We start from the raw sequence: 26,812 nt of genomic DNA on the forward strand, positions 1-26,812 counted from the left end.
TTCTCCGATTTCAACGGAATTCCATGAATGTTCTTCTCCAAATAGCGGACGGTTTCCTTTTCGATTGTATTCAAAATGGCAAAAAACCGATCTAGATGGTGAGTTGTTTTGGATACTACCCACAATTAAAAACAAAACCCTGAATATCGACGAAAGCTATTCTGATGAATAAATATTCTTCTATATTTTGTGAACGGAATTTAATTTTCAAATTGATTATAGAAATATATAGTTTTATTTGAAATTCATTATTAGGCAACCTTTAAATTATTTGAGGAATATTGATATAATTGTTCGTAATTTATAACTTTAATATATTGGTGAATCTTTTCAGATATTTCATTTTATTATCGGAATGAATATAAGGATACGTTGCCTCCTCAAATGATAATACAGTTGGAAAGCATTTTTTAAACAGAACAAACAAAAACACCCCAAGACATGCAATGGAATGTAGTGTAAAAATTGAACTGTGGAAGCTGTCACAAATGCTGTGTTGGTCAAACTGGACGGTATCATAAAACACGAGTTTCAGAACACATGAGAGACTCTAAGAAACTGAATATAAAAAACCCCACAGCTCTGATTGAATATGAAAAAGAATATGACACATTTTTTATTTTGATCATCCAGCTATTCTAGATGTCCAACTATATTTATCAAAAAGACTCTTGAGCAAAATAATATATATCTTCAAATGCGATAGTGTTAACACCAGAAGAGATGTTGATGACCAAAATACCGCATATTTCAATTTGATAAGTAGGATACCTAGATAATTTACCCCTTTTTCACTCTTTTTCTTTCGTTTGTTTCATGTCCCTTTGTGTTGGTGTTCTGTCGAAGTTGTTGCAATTTTTTAAAATTTCATTTTAAATGTATCTAATATGTCTAATATTTTTTTAAATAGTTATATCAACACGGAGAAACTACTTTTTGGTGAATAATTTAATTAACCTCATTATTTCTTATAAAATTGAAACGATACTTATCGTATAAGTTTTGTGGGAGGTATGTTTATGAAACTACATTGTTACAGAGCCCTGAAGAAGAATTTGATTAAATTCGAAACTTTGGCAAGAAAACAATTGATTCTTTAAGAAAAAGAGAGAGTGGCTGCGAGCGGTTGTGATGATGAGTTTGCTGCCCCTCAACCAACTAAGAAGAGGGTGTCCGCCGCTAAGTCGTCTCAGGTGGAGCCGAAGGTGAAACCAAAGCAGTCGGAGCTACGGAAATATATGAAAATATGAGATGAAAGGAATTCTTATCGGCAGCCGCCGATGACCTCGACCCTGTGGCGAGCCCCTTCTACGTTGGATACCTCCGTTTCAAAGTCCAAGACGGTAAAGACGAAAAAACAGCCACCGACGGCGTCGCAGATACCATCTACTGCATTAAATATTGAGCCAACTACCACCACGACATCTTTAGAGACCACAACCGGGCCGCATAACCTACCAAAAGCCGGATCCATAGTACCTCCGCCTCCAATGCCTGTGCCAACTGTTCATGGGGCAACTTCCGGCTTACCCTCTGGCAGCGAAGTGGAGTTACTGCAACTTAGTCGACGACGTGTTCGAACTCGGCAGAATAGGTCGAGAGAGGAAGACAAAGAGATGTTATCAAAAATCCTGTGGACGGTTTTCATACTGATGCATACATACTGTATGCAACCGATTTCGGCCAGGTTGATGGTTTGTATATTTCATCCTTTAGTTCATTATTAACACCACGCATGAAATATTTGTTTTGATTTTCTTGTATGGATAGCTCTTTTATAACAATATAAGCGTTTTTAAAGCAATTTTGATCTTTAAATATTTATTAATCTTTTCTTCCGTAATATGTCTGTTCACACATTATAGATAGATCCAGACTTTTCTTTGAGCACCGAAGTCTTCATGTGTTTCATTTTCACCAAAGGTCTTTTTTGCCATAGGATTCCTCTTATATTTGACTTCTTTAAAACCATCGTTGGGAATCTGGGAAATACTGTTATTGTCATCATCGAGGTATATTACATTATTCATAATTTCCAACTGTTTATCTGCAATCTGTGAGCGTGTAGATGACGTAGATAATTGAGAGAGAACCCCGATTTCAGGCTGATCTGACACCATGGCGGATTCTCTGTTTATTTCGTCCTTTTTGTTTACAACTGTATTTAAATTATTTTCGGTCTGACTACTCAATTTTTTGTTATTCATATTTATAATGGAGGTTTTGCTCTCTGCACTGATAGGTTTTTTGTTGGCTTTAGGTTTTGCTTCTAGTAGGGTAATATTTCTTCTAGTAATTTATTATTCTTTCTTAACAACAAAGCATTTTCCTGCATTAATTCATATTTTTTTTCGTTCTCCTTTAAATATTTCTTGAGAAAGAAATTTCTTTGGTTGTTTCAAATGAACTACTGGCTTGTTCACAGCAGATTATTCTGGTATCACAAATTTTGACACACTTTAGTTTTGTTTTTAATGCACAGGACTGGTGAAAAATATTTCCGCAGTTTATACACACTATTTTGGTAGTTGTTTTTGTTTTGCAGCATATAAATGACTATTCTTTTAAGTTATTTTCATCAATTACACTGAGCACTTTTATACGCTGGTTCTCAGTCGACGCCATGTTGACGCCATGAGGTCGAAATTGTAGGAAATTCAATTTTATACAACTTTGTTCATCACAAATTTTCTCGTGAAGTCAAAAATAAACATGATAATACAATGACAAAGTTTCATCCCTACCTTTTCTCGAAAAATATCGATTTTATGAAAAAAGTATAGGAATCAAAATTGTTGAGAATTTAATTTTATACAACTTTTGTCATAACTATTTTTCATATAAAATTGAAAATAGACAAGCTATTTAATGAAAATGTATATTTTTAGCCGTAATCCGGTTTCATATGCTAATGAAAGACGACACTGTGAGAAGAAAAGCGAAATTTAAGCTACAGCTGCGATTTTTTCGGAATTCACCTCGATGCGCTTTCATATACTGAATGACGACGTTCACGATCACAACTCATCTTTTATATGATTCGGTTGTGATCGTGGTAGCGCCCCACACTACTCTCATTGTGACGTGGTTCAAGGGTGTGTCGTAGGTGAAGGTCATTCAAGGTCGAACTCAAAACACTTCTTCAAAGTCACCTTGTCGACATCATGTGACGTATGTCTACATACGTCAAGGTCAAAATAACCACATGAATCAATGAAGGTCGTGAAAATATGGGAAGTGAATGAAGGTCATTCAAGGTTAAATCCAAAACACTACCTCAAAGTCACATTGACCACGTCACCTTCTGACGTAGTTCAAGGGTCTGACGTAGGTGAAGGTCGTTCAAGGTCGAACTCAAAAGATTTCTTCAAAGTCATCTTGTCGACATTATGTGAGGAATGTAGAGGTCATTTCAATGTTAATGTGACCCGAGACAGACTAAAATCTCAAGGTCAACTTCCAAGGTTATGCGACTTTGAACGTTGTTCGAAATTGCCGTGAAAATATAAAGTGTGAATGAAAATCATTCAAGGTCAAACCCAAAACACTACCTCAAAGTCGCCTTGTCCGCGTTATCTTGTGACGTAGTTCAATGATGTAACGTAGGTGAAGGACGTTCAAGGTCGAACTCAAAACACTTCTTCAAAGTCACCTTGTCAACATCGTGTGACGTATGTAGAGGTCATTTCAAAATTGAAAGTATCTTTAAAATAGCCACGTTGATCAATAAAGATTGTGAAAATATAGAGAGTGAATGAAGGTCATTCAAGGTTAAAGCAAAAACACTAGCTCAAAGTCGCCTTGTCCTTGTTACCTTGTGACGTACGTCAAGAGTGTGACGTAGATCAAGGTCGTTCAAGGTCGAAGCCAACTCGATGCGTCGACCACGGGCGCTTCCCCACCACCACCACCAATTCCAACTCGATATGTTGACAGAAGGCGATATAAGCAAACAGTGGTCGTTGAAACTTCACGGAGTGCAGAGGTGTACACTCTCTGTCACGATGGGTACCATCGAAACTGGTGAAGAAGGACCGCTCATCAGTCGGTGGGTCTTCGTGGTATGCAGACGTGTGTTTATTCTGTACAAACTGGTACAGAATACAAATGAAGGACAATATCAAACCCTGACTTTACCATGTATGCAATCTAGTTCCCTAATCTCAAAGTTGAATTCTATGTTTAAGGTCATGTTTCATGAACCTAACTGAAGGACATAAACCCTGTACCGTGCATTCTCACACACCAACCAAATGTAATTACGTCATTATGTCACACACACACACACACACACAAAATCTCATATGAAAAAAAATCTGAAGGATCCATGCACCAGACACTTCAAGGTCACATCGCCTTAATTTTACTAAACCAACAAAAAAAGCAATTAATACTTCATAGTGGTGGGGAAGGCCCAGAAACGGCTGTAATCTGCTACTAGGGAGGGCTCATTGCTCGACCACTTACGTAGATCGAAGCCTCCTTTTTTCAATAGAGTTATCAACTCTTCTTGAAGACGTAAAGCACCTTCAAACGTCGCATGACCTGTTACGATGTCATCATCAATATAACAATCGAACAACAAAGAAGTAGTTGCGAGTGGAAAATTGGCACCATCTTCAGCCACCAACTGCTGAATCGTTTTCAGTGACAGATATGGAAGGGCTGAAATTCCTTAAGTAAGGGTGCGAAGTCTATAATCTTGAAGAGGTTCAGATGGCGAGAACCGCCATATAATGCGTTGATAATCTTGATGATCGGAAGTGATTAAAATCATCCTGTACATTTTTTGCACGTCTGTACATAGGGTATATTTATGTATACGGAAATTTAAAAGAATCGTGACAATATCACGTTGTAATTTGGGACCAGTTAATAAATAATCATTGAGTGATAATTCATTTGGATCACGCGCAGACGCATTGAACATTACTCTCAACTTTGTTGTTGAAATTTGAAGTTTAATTAGCAATGGTGCGGTATATAATGACTTTGTTTTCCGAAATTAATTCCATGTGATTAAGGTCTAAGTATTCTTAGTATTCTCGCATAAATGAACAAGGGCTGAAAACTCCTGAATGCAAGACATCTACTTAAGAGAAAATGCAGGGGGTGAGTCTCGAAAAGGTAATGAAGCAATGAAGCGCCCAGACTCATCCTTTGTTGTTGATATTCTATATAAATCTTCAGCCATCTTATCTTCTAGTGATAAACAGGTTACATCAAGAACAGATTAATATTGTTTTCTAAAGATGCATAATCTGTTTTACAAAAAAATGAATTTAGTGAAAGCGAAGCGTCACAGTTAAACTGACCCATTACAACATAACCAAATACTGTTTCCAAAGCGTACGGTTCCCTATTTCCACCCCTCTTTCCTAACAAAATCCGCGTCTAAAAGGAGATCAATTTGCCCTGGACAGTTGAAGTTAGGATCTGCCAACTCAATATTGGAGATATGTGGCCATTTTGTAATAGAAATATTTGTGGAGAGCAGTTTTTCACATATTTTTGGTAAAATAACAGCATCAGTTGTAAATGCAGGTGAAGTTTTTCCATATGGTTTGATACACAATATTACCCCACCTGAACTAGTAACAGTTATAGTTTCACCTAACCCCTGCACAGCCAAAGACAAATGATATTTTGGTAAACCTAAATTGTTGAAAGCTTTTTGAGTGATGAATGTTCTTTGACTGCCTGGGTCTAATAAAGCCCGAAAATTGTTTTAATTTCCTAGATTACTCGAAAATTCAAGCCGTGCTGTTGCTAATATTACCACTGAATTGCGTTGCGTAAATCCACTATTGTAACTTCTTGAGCAGCAGACGTGTTGCCAACGTTAGAATTACATGTAGACGTTTGGGTTTGAGGCGTTGATGAAGTTCATTTTTCCATCAAATATCACAAGGAATGATATTACACCACCGACAACATACATTTGACTTGCAGATTCGAATATCATGCATATTGCTCAGACAATTAAAACATCGGTGTAACGATTTACAAAGATTATAGCGATCTGTAACAGTTTTCTCAAGAAAGTTAGGACAGGAAAATAGTAAATGTTTGCTCTGGCATTATTTAAACTGCGTTTTCCGTTTTAGCAAAAAATGAAGCATTTTTCGAAAAATACTTTTACCTCTAGAGCGGAAATTCATACTTGAATTTATTACCGGTACTGTATGTCGAAACAAAATTGGATATTCACAATCAACTTCTGGACAATTTTCTAACTCATTCCAGTGAGCCGTAGCTCTGAATCTTTCATTAGTATATATGCAGTTGCATAACTGCATATATACTATATATATATATATATATATATATATATATATATATATATATATATATATTTGGAGTGTTGGATTAACGGGGTCTTTCAGTCCAAAAAACCAAAACTCTGCTCTACTTTGCAAAGCTTTCGCTTCTAGAAGCTTCTTCAGGGCCTGTAATTTATTGAGTTGTGGTTTTTTTTTGCCAATGAATAACATTACAAATCATAGTTACAGTAAAAATGAGTAAAAAACAATGAATTGAAAATATTTATCGACGAAAGAAAGTCAAACATTAATGGATGTTTTGGTTTGACAATGTCATACCTTCACATAAATGTCATTTTTCAATGGGCATGATGATTTGATAATCTTTGGCTCTGAAGGGAGAATTGATTGATACAATTTTCATTATTATCATTATGTTTTTTGGTGTAGTTCCAATAAGTTACTGTATATACTGCTGAGATTATCAATGTCAGTTCTCTTATTCATATAATCAGAAGACTTATTAATTTCAACCATTTCAAGGAAAGGGCGTTTGGAAATATTTTTTTCTGTATGTAAAACTTTGATATTTGAGTAATTTGGTTTATGTCCTCTTTCTATCGAATGCACATGATTTCTTATTAAGATTTATATCACTTTTATGTGAAGTTATTCTATCTTTAAGAATTCTAGATGTTGTTCCAATATAATCCAAATTACAATTGTTACTACAAGGAATGTTATAAATCACATTTGACTTTTTTGTAGTATCCGTTTTATTTTTCAATTTGGTATTCAAATTTTTTATAGTTTTAATATATTTTTGGCATATTTTGTTCATTATGAAAAAGTTTTATGATATTTGAAGACAAATTTCCAAGATTAGGTATAGATTTATAAGAAAAATTGATAGGTGAACTATTATTAAATAAATATCTGTTGATTACATCGGAGTCAAATTCCGATGTAATCAAATTATTTTATTGAGAAATTTCCGAACAATATGTCTCTAAGAAGTCTGAGATTTTTTTGCTTGAGAGAGGGTTGTACTAATTTTTCTATTCTTTTTACCAAACACATTATTAAATTGATTTTAATTGATTTTTTATGAAAAGAACAGTAACTGATATATCTTCCTGAATTAGTAGGTTTGACATACCAATCAGTGATCAAGGAATTAACAGTTTTCCGGATAACTCTTGTATCAAGAGAAGGATCTGATTTTATTTTCTATTTTGATAGTGAATTGCAATTTTTCATCATATCTATTGACATCAAGAATTTCATAAGATTTGTCATAAGGTATTGCACGAATGACATCGTCAACGTATTTCTTTAAAAAAGAAATTTCAAAACTAAGTTTAGGAAGTATGTTTTCAAAAAGATCGTCCATTACGTATTGAGCTATAATAGGAGAAATAGTAAATCCCATTGGTGTACCAAGAATTTTTTATAGTATTTACCTTCGAAAGAGAAATAACTTGGATTGAAGATGAACTCAATTATTTCAATAATTTTTTTGGGTTATTAAACATTTTTTATTTATATCATTCCATTTTTTGATAATACTTTTCTCCACTAGATTCATAGGTAAATTGCTGAACAGTGAAATTACATCTAGGATGATCAGAATATAACCTGGAGGTAATGATTTTTCATTTATAAAATTGGAAAAATCGAAAGAATCCTCAATATAAAATTCATTTTCATAATTATATGCATCAGTGAGAATTTTAGTGACCATTTGGGCAATTTTGCTATTTGGAGCATCAACGGAAGAAATAATGGGTGTCAAGTCCATAAGGAAGTCTATAATATTTGGGTTATGTAGAATTATCAATCATATCATATCATTTTTCATTTTTTCAAATCTGTAATGATTTTATTTGCCTTTTGTTGTATTGTTAAAACAGGATCTCTATTGAGTTCAACATAAGAATCACTATCATTAATAATCTCAAGAGATTTCTCAATATAATCAGATTTTTTCATAATCACTGTCACCCTGCTGTTATCAGATCTTGTAAGTATCAATTCTGGATGATTCTTCAATTTTTTTTTGTTTTTTTAAAATAGGAAATTAAGAAAATTTTTATTATCATGAGCTTTTTGGAAAAAGTTAGTTACAATATTTGTTATTTTCGCTCTGAAAAGATTCTTTTTGCTATCACAAAACAATTTTCTAACTCATTCCAGTGAGCCGTAGCTCTGAATCTTTCATTAGTATATATGCAGTTGCATAACTGCATATATACTATATATATATATATATATTTCCATTTTAGGAAACCTTATGTGCGAATCATCGGAAGTCGAATTAGTATTTTCAACAGTCTGATTCAATTGTAAACTATTTTCAAATAGATCTGCGTATGTACATTCTCATTGGAGATGAATGAATTAAGAGAATATAGATAAACTTAAAACTGATAATTGATAGAAAAATTAATGCATACTAGTCACTAGAAATGATTATTAAATGTAGCAGGTAGAAGATCTAGAAAGTATTGCTTGCAATATTGGTAATAAAATACCACTGTACACATAGATACCATTCATAAAATATTTTAGAAGATTGGTTGACTAAAGATTATAAAATGATTTTTCGCCTACCGTCAATACATGATTTTCGTCATACAAGTGTTTCGATTCATGGTAGTTTACCTTCTTCATCCTCTGTTACGTCATCCCCATATTCCTGTTCCGATGCAATGTCGCTATCCCTATCAAGTAAATCAATAATCTACCATGAGTTCATTTGACATGAACTCGTCCTCAAATTTCTTTGCTCGTTCATAACGAGATATCCAATGCTCGGAAGAAAACTGTTCAAAAAAATTATCGCAATAGTGCATGACATTGTTGAAATTGAAAGTAACATTTTCATTCGCCACGTAATATTTTAGTCCAGCCCTAAATAACTCAATTGGATTCAAATCCGGATAATGTGACGGTAATCGTACAACGCTGTGGTTTGCTGCCAAAAGGAAGCGATCTTTTTCATACTACTTCAATTTTTGCTTATAGTTGTTTATCAGGTTTCAGCATGTTTTTTCCAATGGTTGTATATCGGCTTTTTTGATTGATGTCGTTAGCGTTTTGTTGATTTGTTTATGGTGCATTATCAATCACCACAACGCTTCCTAATGGCAAATTCCGAATCAACTGTTCCGATACCCATTTCTTATAGTCATCAAAATTCATCTCGTTATGATACTCACCTACATTACGATTTGATTTCCATCTAATGTAAGCATTAGACACAAATTCATTTTCACCACTCGCATATATTATGATTAGACCTTACCCTTTACTAACAGGTTTTTCCAGACCTTCCATGGCATGATGACTTCAACCTTTTTAGTGCGTGTGTGTAACGTGAGTATATGTTTTATTCATATGAATGACGGGTCAACATTTTTCACTTCAAGAATTCTATCCTAAGTAGTCGAATAGTCTGGTGTTCCGTCAATATTTTCTGTTATTTTTCACTTTTCCCCATCAAAATAACTATAAGTTTATGATTTTATTTTGCAAAAACTCCTTGCTGTGGGCATACATTGCAGTACTATCCGCATACATGGCCACATTTGTTCTCTCGCACTTAGGAAAATCACTCGTTTATAGCGTACAGGTGATGGGGGGGGGGGGAGGACAAGCACGACCCCTGCGGGACCATTGCCTCTATCGGGTACTCACAGGATCTAGCTTCATTCACACTCACCTGAAAACACCTGCCAGTCAGTTAGGAATCTAAAATGTTTATCATATGCGACGGCATGGGAGGTTAAGTTTCTTCCTGTTTTGAAGCTGAATTGTTCCACAGGTATAAGTTTCATCCTATCTTCAAGGCGAATGAATCTCTTGAGAAGAATTTTATCGACAATCTTGGCGACCATGTTCAGGAGTGGAATGGGCATATAGCCGTTTAGATCCGTACGGCTTTTGCCGCTTTGTATATAGGCACTGTCTCTGCTTTTTTCAGATAAGACGGATAGTGTTGCATTTCATGATTGCATTTATTATGCGAAAAAAATTAAACTACCCCGGTGGCTTTGTTCTCTGGTAGTCTTTTTATTTCCGTCTGTTTGTCGAAATTCGTTAGCAGTCAAGCGAGTTCATTCTCCTCGACCGGTATCGAATGCATCAGTCTACGTCGCGTCGTCTCATATAGTCTTTTGCTAGTCAGTCAAGTATTTTCCAAGCGTATAGACGCTCCGCCCCACCAATGTTCCCCGAAAGAAAACAGATAACTGACAGTTTACCACACAGAAAAATTTCTCCGCTTACTGTACTAACACCAACATAATATTCTTTACAGGAATACCTCGTTTTAATGAGCTCTCGCCCTACTCCGCCGGGGCGGAGTGGGGCGAATGCATCCAATATTTAGACTTCAGAGGCACAGCTGGATTTTTGCTAAGTCGCTATTTGATTTGAAGAGGTGGTCTCTGTGAAATTTGTTGTGTTGTGGCTGAAAATTCTTAAATTAAGCAATTTACATTGTTACCTATCTGAAAGTAAGTGATCATAATAAAAAAGCAAGTTGGTTAATTGATTTATGAGTTGGAATGTATTTACTTTTAATTTATCTGAGAACCAATTATCGAAGAGAATCAGAATCTCCAGAATCATTTAAAATATTTTGTAAGCAGAAACATCGTGACCGAGATCGCTAAAGGGTCAGAAAGCTCTCAAATAACTTTAGTTACTGTTATTCAAATGTTTTGAAGTTCGAATGGCATCTAGTAATTCTTTTGCAACCTTGTAGTTACCAAATACCATATCAATAAATTTGAGTTTGTGATTATGATTGAGGTCATTCAATTAGTTATTTTTCCCAGAGTAGGGGAAAGGTGTACGAGATGATTCACCTAAGGGAGAATGCTTGTAATTTCAATTATAAATAATTTAAAATTGATGTAAAAGCAGGTTAGGTTAGCAAATTTATCTATCTGCTGGTTTTCAAAATAAAAACAACATATATCTCACTATTTTTAAATCTTTGCTAAAGCATTATCTTGGACACCCCGGTATCCAAGATGATCCTCAGAGTGTGGGCAAGACGATCCTAGGAGTCGTTTTGCCCCTATTATATTGAATCAATCCTTTGTGAAATAAAGAATTCATAGCAACTATCCTTTCAACATTTTATAAATAAAACTCATTGAAAGATAATATAATCGGATTTTTAAAGGATTCCAGTTCAGTACAACTATCACCTTCTGTTATTTATTTATGAATAAAGAAATACAAATCAATTCAAAGAACTAAGATTATAAAAAAAGGAAAGAAGAAAAAAAATCACATCAAAGGTGCTGCTTCGTTCCCTCCTGTTCATAAAAGAGGACATATGCCTCATTGCTCACAAGTGATTTTGGCGAAATTGGGAACACGTGTGAATCGTTGTATTCATGCCACGTGCCACTATATGGGTGTCTGCAATATGCTGTGTAATGTCCGTTGTAAGTAGTCCCACTGTGATTTGAAAGTGAATATAGATTATAACGACAAGGAGCCACATTGTCCGCTGCATAACTGCTCATATCTAATCCATCTGAAGAAAAGTAAATGGAAACATTCAATTTGCCTCTGAACCTTTCCGTCGGAGAGAATATTTTCAAATGAATTACTAAAATACGGGGAAACTTATAGATTGATAAGGACTTTGTACATTTTCTCCTTTGCTTGCACCTCGAACACATTGGTTTTTCATCTCCATCCAAAGTTTCCTCTCTTGTGAAAGAATCTAAGCAATGTGACAAACTCACTTGGCCAGATCTTTGTGGTATGGGAAGGAACAAATCCCAGAAAGGATCAAAGGTTACTGATAAGTGTACACAGTGTGTACACTTCATAGTGGATTTTAATTGACCAACGAAATAGTCTACAATCTTGGAGTTGTTCATATTCAAATATCTCTGCCAAGACTCTTGTGCTTTTCCGTTATCGCTCAATTTTTCGTCAATCTCAGTTAAGATCGGTTCAGGTTTCTCAGTAATTTTGTTGAGGTCCTCATGTAAACCTTCTAAAAGATATCGAAGGAATTCGTGGGCGTCTTGATGGGCAGAACCCATGTATCGAGGGGCAAATCTTTGAATCTGATTTTTGAAGTAGACTGTGTTAATTACTCTATCAGATGAATCTTCTGACTATAATTCCTTAATAACTTCTGCGAACGATTTGATTAAAACCCCTTTCATACTAGAAATAGTAGTATTGATATCTTCCATGTATGCATTCTTTTTTAGGTATTCCAGCAACCATCCCGTGTTTGATAAACATTGGATTATACTGTTCATGAAACAGGTGTTTCCAAGATTTTTTAAACCATTGAACCCAAGAGTTTTGATTGAGGAATGTATCACCGATCTATTGTTGCAACTCCATTTGCCACTACTATCTTCTTCTGAGTAAACACGGATAGAATGATTCACCCCTTCATTGGACTGGTAGGATAAGGAATTCGAAGCAAAACTGCTCAAAACTGAATTAGATATTAGTTCTTTTGAGGGCTCAGCCAGAGGACCAAACTCAGCCTCATTTAGAGTTCCCACTTCCTTTTCTGTCAAAGCTTGACGGTTTTGCTGCGAGTCTTCCACCAAACTTTGCTCTTTTCTCCTGTTTATCAGCTCATAATCACAAATATGTAGTGTACAATTTATGTGAGAAATGCCTAAGGTTGGGCTAGTCATGCCCTATCCCTTGAAGCCCCGATACATTCAGAAGGGCGCGTCAGCATTATTAACCCACTACGACTCCCCACACCGTGGGGTAAGTGATCATTAGATCCATGAATCATGTGCCCTGAGCAAGCGCGGTGCGACAAGCCGGCATGATTTTGAGATTCGAGAGAAGAAATGGCATCAATTCACCAAGAACTCTAATAATCAGAACAACCGTCCCGCCAGGAGCTGAAAACTCCATGACAAATATCATCCTGCTCTGGTGGTCGAGACTACATGAGGCTAATTAGCTTGTATGAGCCTGAGGATGGGAATAGTTCCAATAAATTCGGTCCTTCTTGATCTCCACAACGGATTCAATATCCCCCGGAGCGTAGGGCAACACCGGTGTCTCGTTAATACCGTAAGAGTGCCGTAGTTGATAATAAAGCACTCTCAGAGCCGCGTTAGTCGATGGATATAAGCCGAGACCGCATATGTTGGACATACTGGCGGCAAGTGCATTGTATTCTGAGATGCCTCGCGGCAGGCCCTGCACCTTGTGTCAGGAACCTCGATACTCATCACGCGACTGCGGTAGACTAAGGTGTTGAAGACACCATCCTGGCAGGCCATGATGAACCCGACTTCAGCCCACTCGACTTGAGGAAGGAGAAAGTCAGGCGCTTTGATAAGCCAAAGTCTTCAATTTTGTTGAAGACCCCATGCATTGGCTTATCATTGTGTTGCCGTAGAAGTGAAGTGATCTATACGGCTTTTATATGGGCCTTTTACTAAACGGATTCCAACTCGATGACTGAGTTGCGATCTACTCGTTCACTTCCGAGTTCACCATCTGCTTGAGCAGCTTCTTTAAAGAGAAATGTTCCGATTCCTATTATGACCAAGGTCGCGGACCATGCACAGAAGGGAATCTGAACTCTTGACGATTTTATAGGCTACGTCCTGTCGTAGTTTGTGCACATTGTACATTTGGTTATTATTATTATCATTATGTGTGTGTGTGTGGCGTCTTTTCGAATAATTTTTAAAATTGTGATTGGATTAGATTTCCATTTCTCGTAGCATAATAATAACATTGAGAGTAAGTTTTTGATACAAAATCATGTTTTTATTAAACGGTTTATTTAGCCTGCCCTGTTTATTTGTTCGGGTCAAATTTAGTAATGGAAGTTTGTCCCCCTTCCTGTTGACAGATTGATCTGATATTTGATACACACATTTAGTTTTGATGACAATGCAATTTTTTAAATAATAATATAATGATTTTTATTCGAGGAAAAAATTGAGTGTGCCATGGAATCCAAACGCTTAAAAGGAAAAATAGGAATAGTAACCGGATCAACATACGGAATTGGTTATGCGATTGCCGAAAAACTAGCAATAGAAGGGGCAACAGTAATTGTGTGCAGCAGGCAAAAGAAACACGTTGATGAAGCAGTAAGCAAGCTTCGCGAGAAAAATTATAATGCTTTTGGTGTAGTATGTCACGTGTCTAATGCAGATGATAGAAAACATTTATTCGAGACAGCAGAGAAGTTGGGAGGTACGTTTTCTGTTTATTCACGACGCCAACAAAATTCCGAGTTCAAAGACATAATTCAAGAAAATTTTATGCCTGAACTTAATAACAATAAATTTATCGAAGTATGTCTTTGAATACGATATATTTTATTGAATTACAATTTAAACCCAGAATTTTATTACATTCCTACTTTGAACACGAAATATATAAATTTTTATTTTCGAAAAACTGAGTGCTGGGTGTCTAGCGGTCAAGATAATCGAAATAAGCTGGAAAATATGTGGAAAAAATCAAGACCAGGAAAAGTCGGGAAATATACGAAAATTTCAATCGAAAAATAAAGATAAAGTCGCGAAACAACCAATATTTCATATGCAACTAAGCTATACTCTGTGAAAGCTTTTCTTCGGGTATTTTGGCCGTCGTCTGCAGGTCTTATGCCTGCAGTTTTGTCTACTACTGCGGTAGTTATTATCAAAGGCGTAACGGTCGCAGTGCCCGAGTTGATGCTCGAGTTATTTAACTCTGGTTTTATATTATTATCCGTGAGCGTGGCTTGATTTCTCTTAACTGGATTACCTGATCTTGTTTGAGTACCTGTAAGGACAGGTGGCCAGATTTTATTGATGTTCATTGCCTCTTCTTTTCTATTGAAAGTATCCCTCTGTTTTTGAATTTATATTGCCTCTATATACTCTTGGATAGTAGCTTCTCCCTTGACCGGCAACCCACATGGCAATCGATATTCCAGGTATATTTGATGAATATACATTTAAGGATATTGTATTATGCTATGAATATGCCATGGATATATATATATATATATATATATATATATATATATATATATATATATATATATATATATATATATATATATATATATATATATATATATATATTTATATATATATATATATATATATATATATATATATATATATATATATATATATATATATCTCTTCTGGAGAATATTTCCTGGAAGTGCTCCTGGCGAACCTTTGATATATTTTAAGAATATTCCTTGGGAATATTCTTGGAATATCTTATAATATTCTTAGAATATCTAAGGTATATTCTATTAAGAATATTCCAGGAATAGAACCCGAGGAATATTCATAAAATATTCAGGATATTCTTAGTTTATTGTAGGAATATACAATAGAGAAACACCTTAGAATATTCTTTAAATATATTTTATGAATATTCTAGGAATATTTGGAATATTCCAAGAATGTGACGAGTAACCGCTATTAGGCATGTATATATTGCATTTTGATACAAGATTCACACAAGTAATAAAACACATAATATTCATAAACAAATATATTTCAAAAACAATTCACACTGAAATATTTGACGTTTCAACCAATATTAAAAATAAAAAATCTAATTCAAAATATTTATTCACTGAATAAAATATTCCTGAATACTGTCATATTACAAATATTAGAAATGTATTCAAATTAGGATGTTCCTACTCTCAAAGAAATGTATACTAAAAAATATACTAATATAACAACTCTGTGAATTCATCAGCACTAATTAAAAAATAATAAATATATCATTTCATTGAAAAAGGAAAAGTGTATTACATCAAGAAATAGGTTAGGTTAGGTTTCTCACTTTAAAAAATAAACCCACAAATGAAGTATTTAAAATGAGTGGTATGATGGGTTCTTCAAGGAATTTCACTTACTTAAAGTTATCCAAACTTTGCTCACCAGAATAGTTTTCCTTATATTTGTCCAACAATGCATCAGCCAGTGTTTCAATAGTAATACCTGGAACAAAATGTACATTAATGTTCATTATCACTATTTGAAAGTGGCACAATAAAACTGGAATAAAAATCAAATAGATATTTTTCGCATAGGTTACTCATGAACATTTACAACATTTTATGACTTGGAGAGCAACTTGCATTGTTGTGTTGAAAAATACTCATTACGTTTTCAGTTCCTTGGCGCACCTGCCTGTACCAGGTACCACTCTGTTTCCTTTTGGGCAAATTGATACTATCTTGAAAACGAGTGATAAAAATTATGAAAACAAATGATACAAAAGAATGTGTCATTCACTTACTTTTCTCTATTGAAGATACACAACTGAAATCACTCTAGTTCAAACATGTACTTAGTCAAATCAACAAATCCCACACACCAACTCTCCTCGAACCTAAAATGAAGTATAGTAGGTTAATCACCATGACTTTACTATCGATACTATTGCATTTTACTTACTTTTCTTGAAGACTGAATATATGCAACTCTCCTGTTTGAAGATCCAAAATCAAACTATTCGCTGTACTGCAAATTGGACAACCCCAAATTATAAATGGTACACTGAACGTGACAGAATTATACTTTGATAATAACACCAACACACCATGCAATACACACGCGAACCTGTCACGGCAACCGCCATGTTGAATCAAATGTCGAATTTAACGCAAATTTACCATGCATTAAGGTACAGCCGCTTTCACAGAGCTTATTAGACTGTCGCGCGCTACACTTCAATTGACCAATAAGAAACGTTTACTCCAATTCTTCACTTTCCCATTTCTCTGTTTCCAGGATTTTTCGCTTTGTAATTGAATAATTTCAAATACAAAAAGACAAATAGGATGAGAATTAACCAATTTATTGATGCAATTGGTTCATTTATTGGCCCATTCAAATTTTTTTGTCGTTTCCAACAGTTGCTGTTGGAGCAATTCATCCAGAATCTTCGCGTTGAGTTCAAAAACTGGTTAACACTATCAGGGTTATATACATTAGGTTATGCATTCGATTAAGATCTTTAAATATTTTTGTTTTTAATAATATTGAATTATTTGAATACGTTATTATAATATAATTCAAAATTCTATTGTATAGAATATTCCAAAATATACCGTGGGGATATATTCTAAGAATATACCATATGGTATATTCGATCGACAATATTCTTATTCAAGGGAGAATAATCCATTTATAGACATTCTATGCACATTCTTTCGGGAATAATCCTGCCATATTCATTCAAGCATATTCTATGAATATTCTAAAGGCATGTATAAATTCCAAGAATATTCTATGAATATTTGGAATATATACGTTCGTTTTATGATATACAGGGAGTATTCCATGAATATCTAGTGCTGTGTGGGAACCTGCTTTGCTTCCCTATGTTTTGAATGTTACAGACCGTATTGATAGAACCTTAGATAAACACGACGTGAAACCAATATTTAGACCAACAGAAACTATCAGACAAAGTCTGTCAGTTAAGAACCCTAAAGAACCTCTATCGACATCCTGGGTATACCAGATTCCTTGTAGCTGCGGATTGGTCTACACTGGAACCACGAATAGAAATGTGGGTAGGTGTCTCTTTTAACACAAGAGAAATTGTTCACTCGGATAAACCGACAAATCAACTGTAGCCGAACATGCTCTCAACAAAGAAGGCACTCTCATTATATCATTCGAAGATACAGTAATACTCGATATAACTCAAAATAACTATCCAAGATTATATAAAGAGGCAATAGAAATTCAAATTCAAAAAAAGGGATGATTTCCGTATAAAATAAAAGACAATTAACATCAATGCAATCTGGCTACCTATCCTAACAGGTACACAAATAAGGTCAGGTAATTCAGAGAAACCTAGTCACGCCCACTAACAATAACATAAAACCAGAGTCAAATACGAGCATCATAGTTAATGCGGTCAAAACGATGTGAACGCACTGCGAACGTTACCACATCGCTTTTGATGTTTACCGCAATGGTAGACGAAACGTCAGACATAAAAACCTGCAGACCACGACTAAGAAACCCGGAAAATAGCTTTCGCACAGTTATGTCCGGCCGTGAAAGTTAACATTCTTCAAGCTATACTCCGCCCAGCACTATTGTGGGCAACATGTACTTTCGTATTCGTGCACATGCATAATTAAAGGTTGCGATTGAAGTGAATTCTCTGTTATCCATCATATATTCAGCTTCTTGGAACTTCTTTTCATTCTGGGATTCGTTCCTGTGGATGATTTCTGCTTCCTTGTTTTGGTGTGTTCAAACGTGCCGCATTATCTTGCTAGTTATTCCGCGTTTCTAGCGTGTGTCGTTCAGATTTTCTTCATGTTTTATTTGGATTTTACGGCTGAAAATATACCAAAAAGATCACACTTCAAAACTCATTTTTCAACTAGAACGCCTGGGAATATCGTCTCACATGGGACTTTTCTTCTCGGAAAGTCGTCTTATATATGAAACTGAAGGAACATTTTCGGAAAATGGAAGTTGAAAATAATCCACGATTTTACTGGGTATTTTGTGAGAAAATGGCCGGCACTTCAACATCCTTGCACCTTCGTTCTGGCGGAACGAAATATGGCAACCATCTGCTTAGCGAGCAAGTGTAAAAAGCCATCCGTTAGGTGAACGGCAGAATATCTCGATCTTGAAATGACCTACAGTAAATCATCATGCGTGCTCTAAACTAAAGGTCGTTCAAGGTCATGTGACGTAGGTCAAGGTCGTTCAGGGTGAAACCCGAAACGCTCCTTCAAAGTCACCTTGGGTATGTTGTGTCGTGTAGGTTCAATATTTCAAGAAAGCCGCGTAACTAGCTCTAGTTCATTCGAGATCAAAGTCACCATGTCGAAAATATGGGGAGTGAATGAAGGTCATTTAAGGTTAAATAGATTTGGAAAAGCTGAATACACTTAATTGAATTAATGAATCGAAGAGGTTTTTTTGTATTAAAGTGTATTAAGCACTTACAAAGTGCTTTCGACTTTCGTCATCATCAGTGCTCACCTGAAAGTAAGTGATCTAATTAAAACGGAAGTTTAGTGAAAATTGAAGTTGTAAAATTTTTTTAATAATCTTTAAGGTTAAGAAATTTGGAAAAATTGTTTAAGATATCTTACTTGTCAGGACACAGGAAGTATCAAATTAAGTACATTGCACATTTGTAATATATGACTTATATAAAACAATATAGGCTTATAGCCAAGAAAATACATTTTTGGATTGAGGCCATGTGATTCAGTCAAAGTATTATATGAAGAAGGACAACTTGAGACAGAATGTGTCAAGTGTCATGTTAAAATAATGGCACGAACTTGAGGAGTGATCCATTGTGGATTTGATTAATTATGTAGAGGAAAAATATTGAATAAATTATATTAGTAAAATGTGATTAATTAATAATTCACAATCCTTTTATAAAGGGGAAGGAAATCTCTGTTTAAGTTTACTTGAGTATTCTAACAATGATCATTATTGGAAAGTTCTTTAGAAATCTCCAACTCTTTAAACAAGTCAAGTCTAAGGAAATTTTTGATTATCTATTTTATGTAATATTTTGGAATTTCTATTGGGGCTAAAGTTGTGATTGTGAAAGTTTATGTGGTGGCCACATAAAATTTCACATTTCATTTTATGTGGTGGCTTTTGACGACCAAAAAAACCTCTTTGATTCATTAATTTAAGGTTAACCCCAAAACATCACCTCAATCACCTTGCCTGCACCTCCTCAAAGTCACCTGGGCTCATAACTTACCTTACAATAATATACTATAAACTCTTTTATGAGCTCCTGAGGTAATCATTTATGTATTTCATTAATTGAATCCGCTGTTCAAATAAATTGGTTTATGAAAACTGAAACGTGGATTTCATTGATATTACAAACCGATTTATGCATTTATACTTTTCATGTACTGTTTTTTATATTTTATTAACGTAATTCACTATTCAAATGAATAGATTCATGAAAAACACTAACGTAGCTTTCGCTGATACCTACTGTAAATTGATTTAAGCTATCCATATTATATTTTTATACTCCACCAATTGAGTTAATGGTTAGTCTGAAAAATTTAATATCATAGGATGGGGACATTTTTTATAATGGAAGCTAAAATCAAAAAATATGTTTTCACTGAAAATGTTCTTTCATATCGAATAAATTCGTGCTATTTTTGCATTAAAAATTAAATATTCTTAGAAAACACAACTTACTAAGAAGAGAACTTCAAATTCGAGTTGTGTATACTAATGCCAATCTAGTAGGTTTGAGTATCATGTTTTTGTAAATAAATTTTCATGAACTCCATGAATATCTGTTCATTTAAAGAATATTTCCCACGAATTTGATTCACCGTCGACATAATGAAGATTTATTATTAATTTAAAAATTGCTTTAATTTCACCATAAATGGTTCATGATTATTATTTTGAATGTTGTTTTATTCATGAATATTTCCATAAATACAATGAATCTTTGGGCATAAATATGAATATTTGATATATACACTTACTTCAGATATATATCGTCACCAACATATTCAATTCACGCAACTTGTTTTGTGTTGCGTGAACAAAAATTCATTGGATCGCTATTTTTCGATGAAACAGGTGACTACCCCTAATATTGAAAATATCAAACAATGGTCACCTCTCCTTAAAGGGTAGACACTTGAATAGTTATTTTCAGGTCATTGTTGAGTATTTCTGAGTATTATGAACCACAAGTCATGATAAAATTCATTGAATCCAAAAAAATGCATTTAGTTTCCATTGATTTCTGATACTCAGTTAGGGAAAATAATTGATAGAACTATAGATCACAGGGATATGTCCATTGAAATTATTGAAACTGATGTCATAATGAAAGAGATTTATGATAATTAAAATAAGATAGAAAAAAGCTTGAAAATATTCAAAATAATTTTTGAGCATGTGAATTTATACTTGAAATCTACTTTTTTATTTTTCGATATGAAATGATCTACCGAAAAAATAATAAATTTGATTCACATTTTGGGTGAATGTGACAGAAATTGTTTATTGGCCAGTTTCACAATTATTTCTAAATTTGAGTCCTAAAATCATTCTCATCATTCGACTCAGTGGGTGCACGAGCAAGGATATCAGTTATGAGTAATAGCAGTATGGCATCTACCGACATGGAAATTACCACCGTTAAAAACCCAGATATCACTCAACAGCCAAAATCTTATTCATCTGCATTATCACAAAAATCAAACCAGCTTCCCACTAAGGAGCAAGCAATCGTCTTCACATCTCTGAATGGACTCCGAATACAGGATTACCTTCTCGAACTAGGGACTGTAGTAAACCCCAAATATATAACTTTTTGTTTCCGAATCTCCAACAACAGGATCTGTGTATACTTGTCCGTCAAAAAACACGTCGATCAGTTCTTGAGAAACCAGCAAGAAGATTGATAACACCATCAAAAAGACTCCTGTTGTCAAATGTGAGTCCTACCATACCGCATGAGATCCTTATAAAAATCCTTGAGAATTTAGGCCTGAAGATAATGTCGCCAATGACGTGTCTGAGAATAAGCGCAAAGGATCCCGCATACAGCCATATTTTCAGTTTTCGAAGACAACGTTTGTTTGAAGGTGATTGACAATGTTTCGTGATGAACTTCACTAGTTCGGACTTCCATTGTCTATTATATAAAATGATTTGAAATCCCTGAAACAAGTAAAAAAGAATAATTAAAAAGAATAGTTGAAAATAACAATTATATTAAGCAACAATAAACCTGAAATGAAATGATAGTGAAATAACCTACAAGTAAAAATATAATAATTGACTAAATAAAAATTAAAGGAATGCAAAAAGAAAATAATAAAAAATAAAAAGTGTAGAGATTCCAAATCACGCTAGTTCATGACGTTTCGATTGTTGGTATCTACAATCGTCTTCGGGTGATGACCGTCACAACCAGTGCTTGCACTTCCCTACATCAGAGGATTATCGGAGAGGATAAGAAGAATTGGTTCCAAGTACAACATTAGAACCTGTTTCAGATCCGGTTACACTATCCGTAGCAGCCTCACGAAAACCAGGCCCCCAAACGCGGACTGCGATTCCAAGAATTGCATTTACCGGATACCCTGTGAGTGCGGAAAATCCTATATTGGTGAAACTAAGAGGCCATTGAATGTTCGCATTGCCGAGCACAAGAAGCACACACAGCGAGGAGAAACCAGCAAATCAGGAATAGCAGACCATGTTTGGACCCATCAACACAACATCGAGTGGTCCCAAGCTGAGATCTTGCACAGAGAGGAACATTGGTTCAGGAGAAAATTTAAGGAAGCCGCATACATGTTGTCCAACAACGTATTCAGCCAGGCCAGCGTAGATATACGAAACATATGGAAACCCATCATCAAACGAAAAATGACCAACTCCCGCCAAATCGGTCATCTCTCACGGAATCAGTGAAGCGGAAAATGGAAAGTAGAGAAAGTGAAAGTATTTCAACGACCTATAAAATAGTCATCTCTCGGAGGAATCAGTCCAGTCATCACCCGAAGACGATTGTAGATACCAACAATCGAAACGTCGTGAACTAACGTGACTTGGAATCTCTACACTTTTTATTTTTTATTATTTTCTTTTTGCATTCCTTTAATTTTTATTTAGTCAATTATTATATTTTTACTTGTAGGTTATTTCACTATCATTTCATTTCAGGTTTATTGTTGCTTAATATAATTGTTATTTTCAACTATTCTTTTTAATTATTCTTTTTTACTTGTTTCAGGGATTTCAAATCATTTTATATAATAGACAATGGAAGTCCGAACTAGTGAAGTTTCGAAGACAAGTTTATATTTCTCCTCCAGGAAAATCACAGGTTTCTGAATACATTGAATTAGAATATGACGAAGTGCATTATAGAATATTTCTTTCTGCAGAAAAGCATTTGTATTTCAAATGTAAACAAGCTGGGCACTAAGCATCCCAGTGCACCTCGCAGACCACATTATCCCAGTCTAAAGATACTCCAAACACCCTACTTCAAGAGCCACAGCCCATTCCTGAAATATTACACCAAATACCCGATAACAACCTTATAATTACAACCGCCACTGTCCATAAAATCCCTACCAATTCTACATCAAGTGAAAACGATCAGCAGCCAAGAGTTATTAACAAGCAACCACGACTTACTTTTGATGATTCTACAGATCACACCCAGATAGATCCCCACACATCAAACAAAAGAAGCGTTACAGATATATTGACACCACCATCCGATCATCCCAAAATTTTTTTAACCCCGAATGACAAGAAATCCAAAAAACATAAGACTGAAAAGAATCAAACAGAATATAACCTACTAGACGATGTTAAAGAGTTTATTGACAACAGCCCTTCAAAATTTCCACTCAACAACTACAGAATTTTATTGAAACGAACCTTTAGTACCAACTAGTTTCTATGTTGGAAGCCCTCCATCCTAAATCAATAGATAAAAAGCAAAAAACCAAGTTGAAAACAAAAATAGTAAAACAAATTGTAGCCGGCACTGTTGACACTGAGAGCGACTCCTTCACTTATTGAAACGTTACATAAACTTAATTTTTTCATTTTACATCAACAGAGAGTAAAATGTATGACAAAATTATTCAGTGGAACTTGAACGGTTTCCATGCTCGACTGCCTTTCCTCCAGATACTAATTAGCCATTACTCTCCAGATATTTTATGCCTTCAAGAAATAAACTTCAAGAACCTACAACATGAAAATCTGAAAACTTACGACATTTTTTACAAAAACCGAATAGATAAAACTCCATGCATCAGGAGGAGTTTCCATCTACGTGAAGAGCCATCTGAGATCAAAACAAATTCCACTGATAACTGACTTTGAAGCAGTAGCGATAGAATTAGGTTGTTCAAAAAAGGTTAATCTCTGTAACATTTAGATTTCCCCTAACTATAACATTGACGAGAATAAACTGTATGATTCATTGCAGCAAGTCCCGTCACCTAAAATAATTCTGGGCGATTTCAACGGTCACAACATAATGTGGGAAGAAAAATTTTCAATACAGCCAATAAAGCGAATCCCTCACTTATGCATGATGGCTCTAATACTCATTTAGATATGTCCTCGGGAACCTCAACAGCCATAGATCTCTCCATTTGTAGCCCTTCTATTCTCATTGATCACACTTGGAATGTTCATGACGACCTACACGGAAGTGATCACTACCCAATAATTATAACAGAAAATCGACACAGTGGCAATCATTATATACACGAACCAAAGTGGAAGGTAGAGACCGCCAACTGGGACCTGTATCAAGAGTGTATCAAAATGAACATGCAGAATATTACTTCTGAAGGCTCTATTGATAACACTCTCTGCCAATTCAAAGGTATCTTGATTGAATCGGCTACTAAGGCGATAGGTAAGACGAAATACATCGAGAGGGACAAAATAGTACCTGAATCTTGACTGCGATACTGCTATGAAGCAAAGAAAAAAAGCCCTCAATGCTTATAAACACCATAACACAACAGAAAATCTGTTAAACTCAAATTTGAAAAGAGCAATTGCAAAACGAGTAACTACCAAAGGAAAAATATTCAAAATATTCAATATTCTGCAAGGGGAATTTAATAAGTTAGAAGACTGGTCAAGGAAAAGCGGTTTTCAATTTTCTTCCAATAAAACTAAATTATTATCTTCACAAAAAGACCGAATAAAATCCAAAATCCTCCAACCTTAACTTTCAAGAATGAAACACTAGGATACACAAATGAAATAAAATATTTGGGATTGATATTTGACCAGTCACTGTCATGGAAAACCTATATTAAATATCTTGTCGCAGTGTGTCAAAAAAGACTAAATCTGTTGAAATGCTTAACACATAAACAGTGGGGCGCAGATGGTAGGACATTATTGACTTTATATAGAATATTAATAAGGTCAAAATTAGACTACGGTTGCATATGCTACTCGTCTGCTTCCGCGAGCACCCTCAAAGCTCTGGATACAATACATAACAACGCCCTCAGAATCATCTCTGGAGCATTTATTACAAGTCCGGTTGACAGCCTACTCTGTGAACTTGGAGAGTTACCTTTAAAGCTTAGAAGACATGAACTGACACTATCATATGCAGCCAGGCGACAAGCTCATCAAACTAGACAACCCTTCATTGTCCTAGTCACTCCCACTACAAAAACAAATATTCCATTTCATGAACGAAAAATGCTTTCCCTCAACCTCATACAGATGCAAGAATTTCCACAAATCCAATCCAAACTTTCAAAAAGAACTCCTCCATGGCCTCCATTGACCAGAAAATCTTCACTGACGCCTCAAAAACAACACGTGGTGTAAGATGTGCATTCGTAACGAACGAGACCGACTGTATATTTTCTTTACATGAATCTGTCACTATTATCACTGAAGAACTTTATGCCATCTATAAAGCTCTTTCCTTCATTAAAATGGCACCTGGTAAAGAGTTTTTGATATTTACGGACTCTCTCAACTCCCTTATTTCCTTGTCGAAAATATATACCCATCACTTGCTGGTAAATATGATTGAAAAGGAGATGACACAACTAGATACCAGGACAGTAACCCTCCTATGGGTTCCTTCACATACTGGGATTTATGGAAACGATATAGCCGATAAACTTGCCAGAGAAACTGTAAAAAATCCAGCATGTACTCTTAGTATGAAAGCATTGCCGATAGATCTCAAATCCTATTTCCATGGCAAAATTGTATATATGTGGATTCACCACTGGTCTCAAAAACCTTCCAAACTTAAGGAAATCAAGGCTACATTATATCCTTGGAACAACAAAGCAACAAACCGTTTCCATCAAGTCATAATTCGCTTCATAAGTCGCTTCGATGATAAACATACAGTCGTAGTTAGTGTCGATTTCGATTACTTCCGATCTCTTGGACTCACTATTTTCTAAAAACCCCAAAAATTACACACCCTCATGATGAAGAAATCACTCTGATTATTACTGAACTTGAAAACGCTGGTATAATATACAAATCTGTAGATAAACAATGCGGAAAAAATTATTCGTCTTTCATTTCATATACGAGAGGTGTGACTTACCAGTCTAAAGCTGGCAGACTTTGAATATTTCAAAGAGCTGAATCGTGTGAAATGAGTACGAAACAAATTATAAGATTATTCTCAGAACAAATGAAGTAGCTCTCCACGGCGTCCGTCATATCGCTGCTAATCCCAAACTTTCTGAGACATTGGCATGAGACTTTTCTTCTCAGGGCGTCGTCTTTTATATGAAACCGAAGAAAATTTTTTTGAATTTATTGAGGAACGTACTATAAGAACTCATTACATCAGTCATGGTGGTTTTCAGGTCCATGAGCCCCATAGCAATTATGGAATCTAGGTTTACTAGAAATATCTAATGAGCACCTCATTAGCACTTTATTCTTTTGCCATTATTTATTGAGAAACGTACTATAAAAACTCAGTACATCAGTCATGGTGGT

At 35.0% G+C, this 26,812-nt stretch overlaps 1 protein-coding gene across 1 annotated transcript in view; it reads left to right on the forward strand.

Moving 5' to 3' along the window:
• Window positions 1-1,197: 1,197 nt before the first annotated feature.
• LOC141481212 (dehydrogenase/reductase SDR family member 4-like) overlaps window positions 1,198-26,812 on the forward strand; it is a 63,804-nt gene continuing 38,189 nt past the window's right edge. Inside the window, exons 1-2 of the mRNA XM_074172407.1 lie at window positions 1,198-1,694; window positions 14,228-14,495. Coding sequence (XP_074028508.1) covers window positions 1,281-1,694; window positions 14,228-14,495 — 682 coding nt within the window. The 5' untranslated portion in view covers window positions 1,198-1,280. The remainder of the gene's footprint in view (window positions 1,695-14,227; window positions 14,496-26,812) is intronic.

The sequence above is a fragment of the Leptinotarsa decemlineata genome, unplaced genomic scaffold, assembly GCF_025532065.1.
Source record: "Leptinotarsa decemlineata unplaced genomic scaffold, Ldec_3_MD MMD2_tig00000090_RagTag_RagTag, whole genome shotgun sequence".
Lineage (NCBI taxonomy): Eukaryota > Metazoa > Arthropoda > Insecta > Coleoptera > Chrysomelidae > Leptinotarsa > Leptinotarsa decemlineata.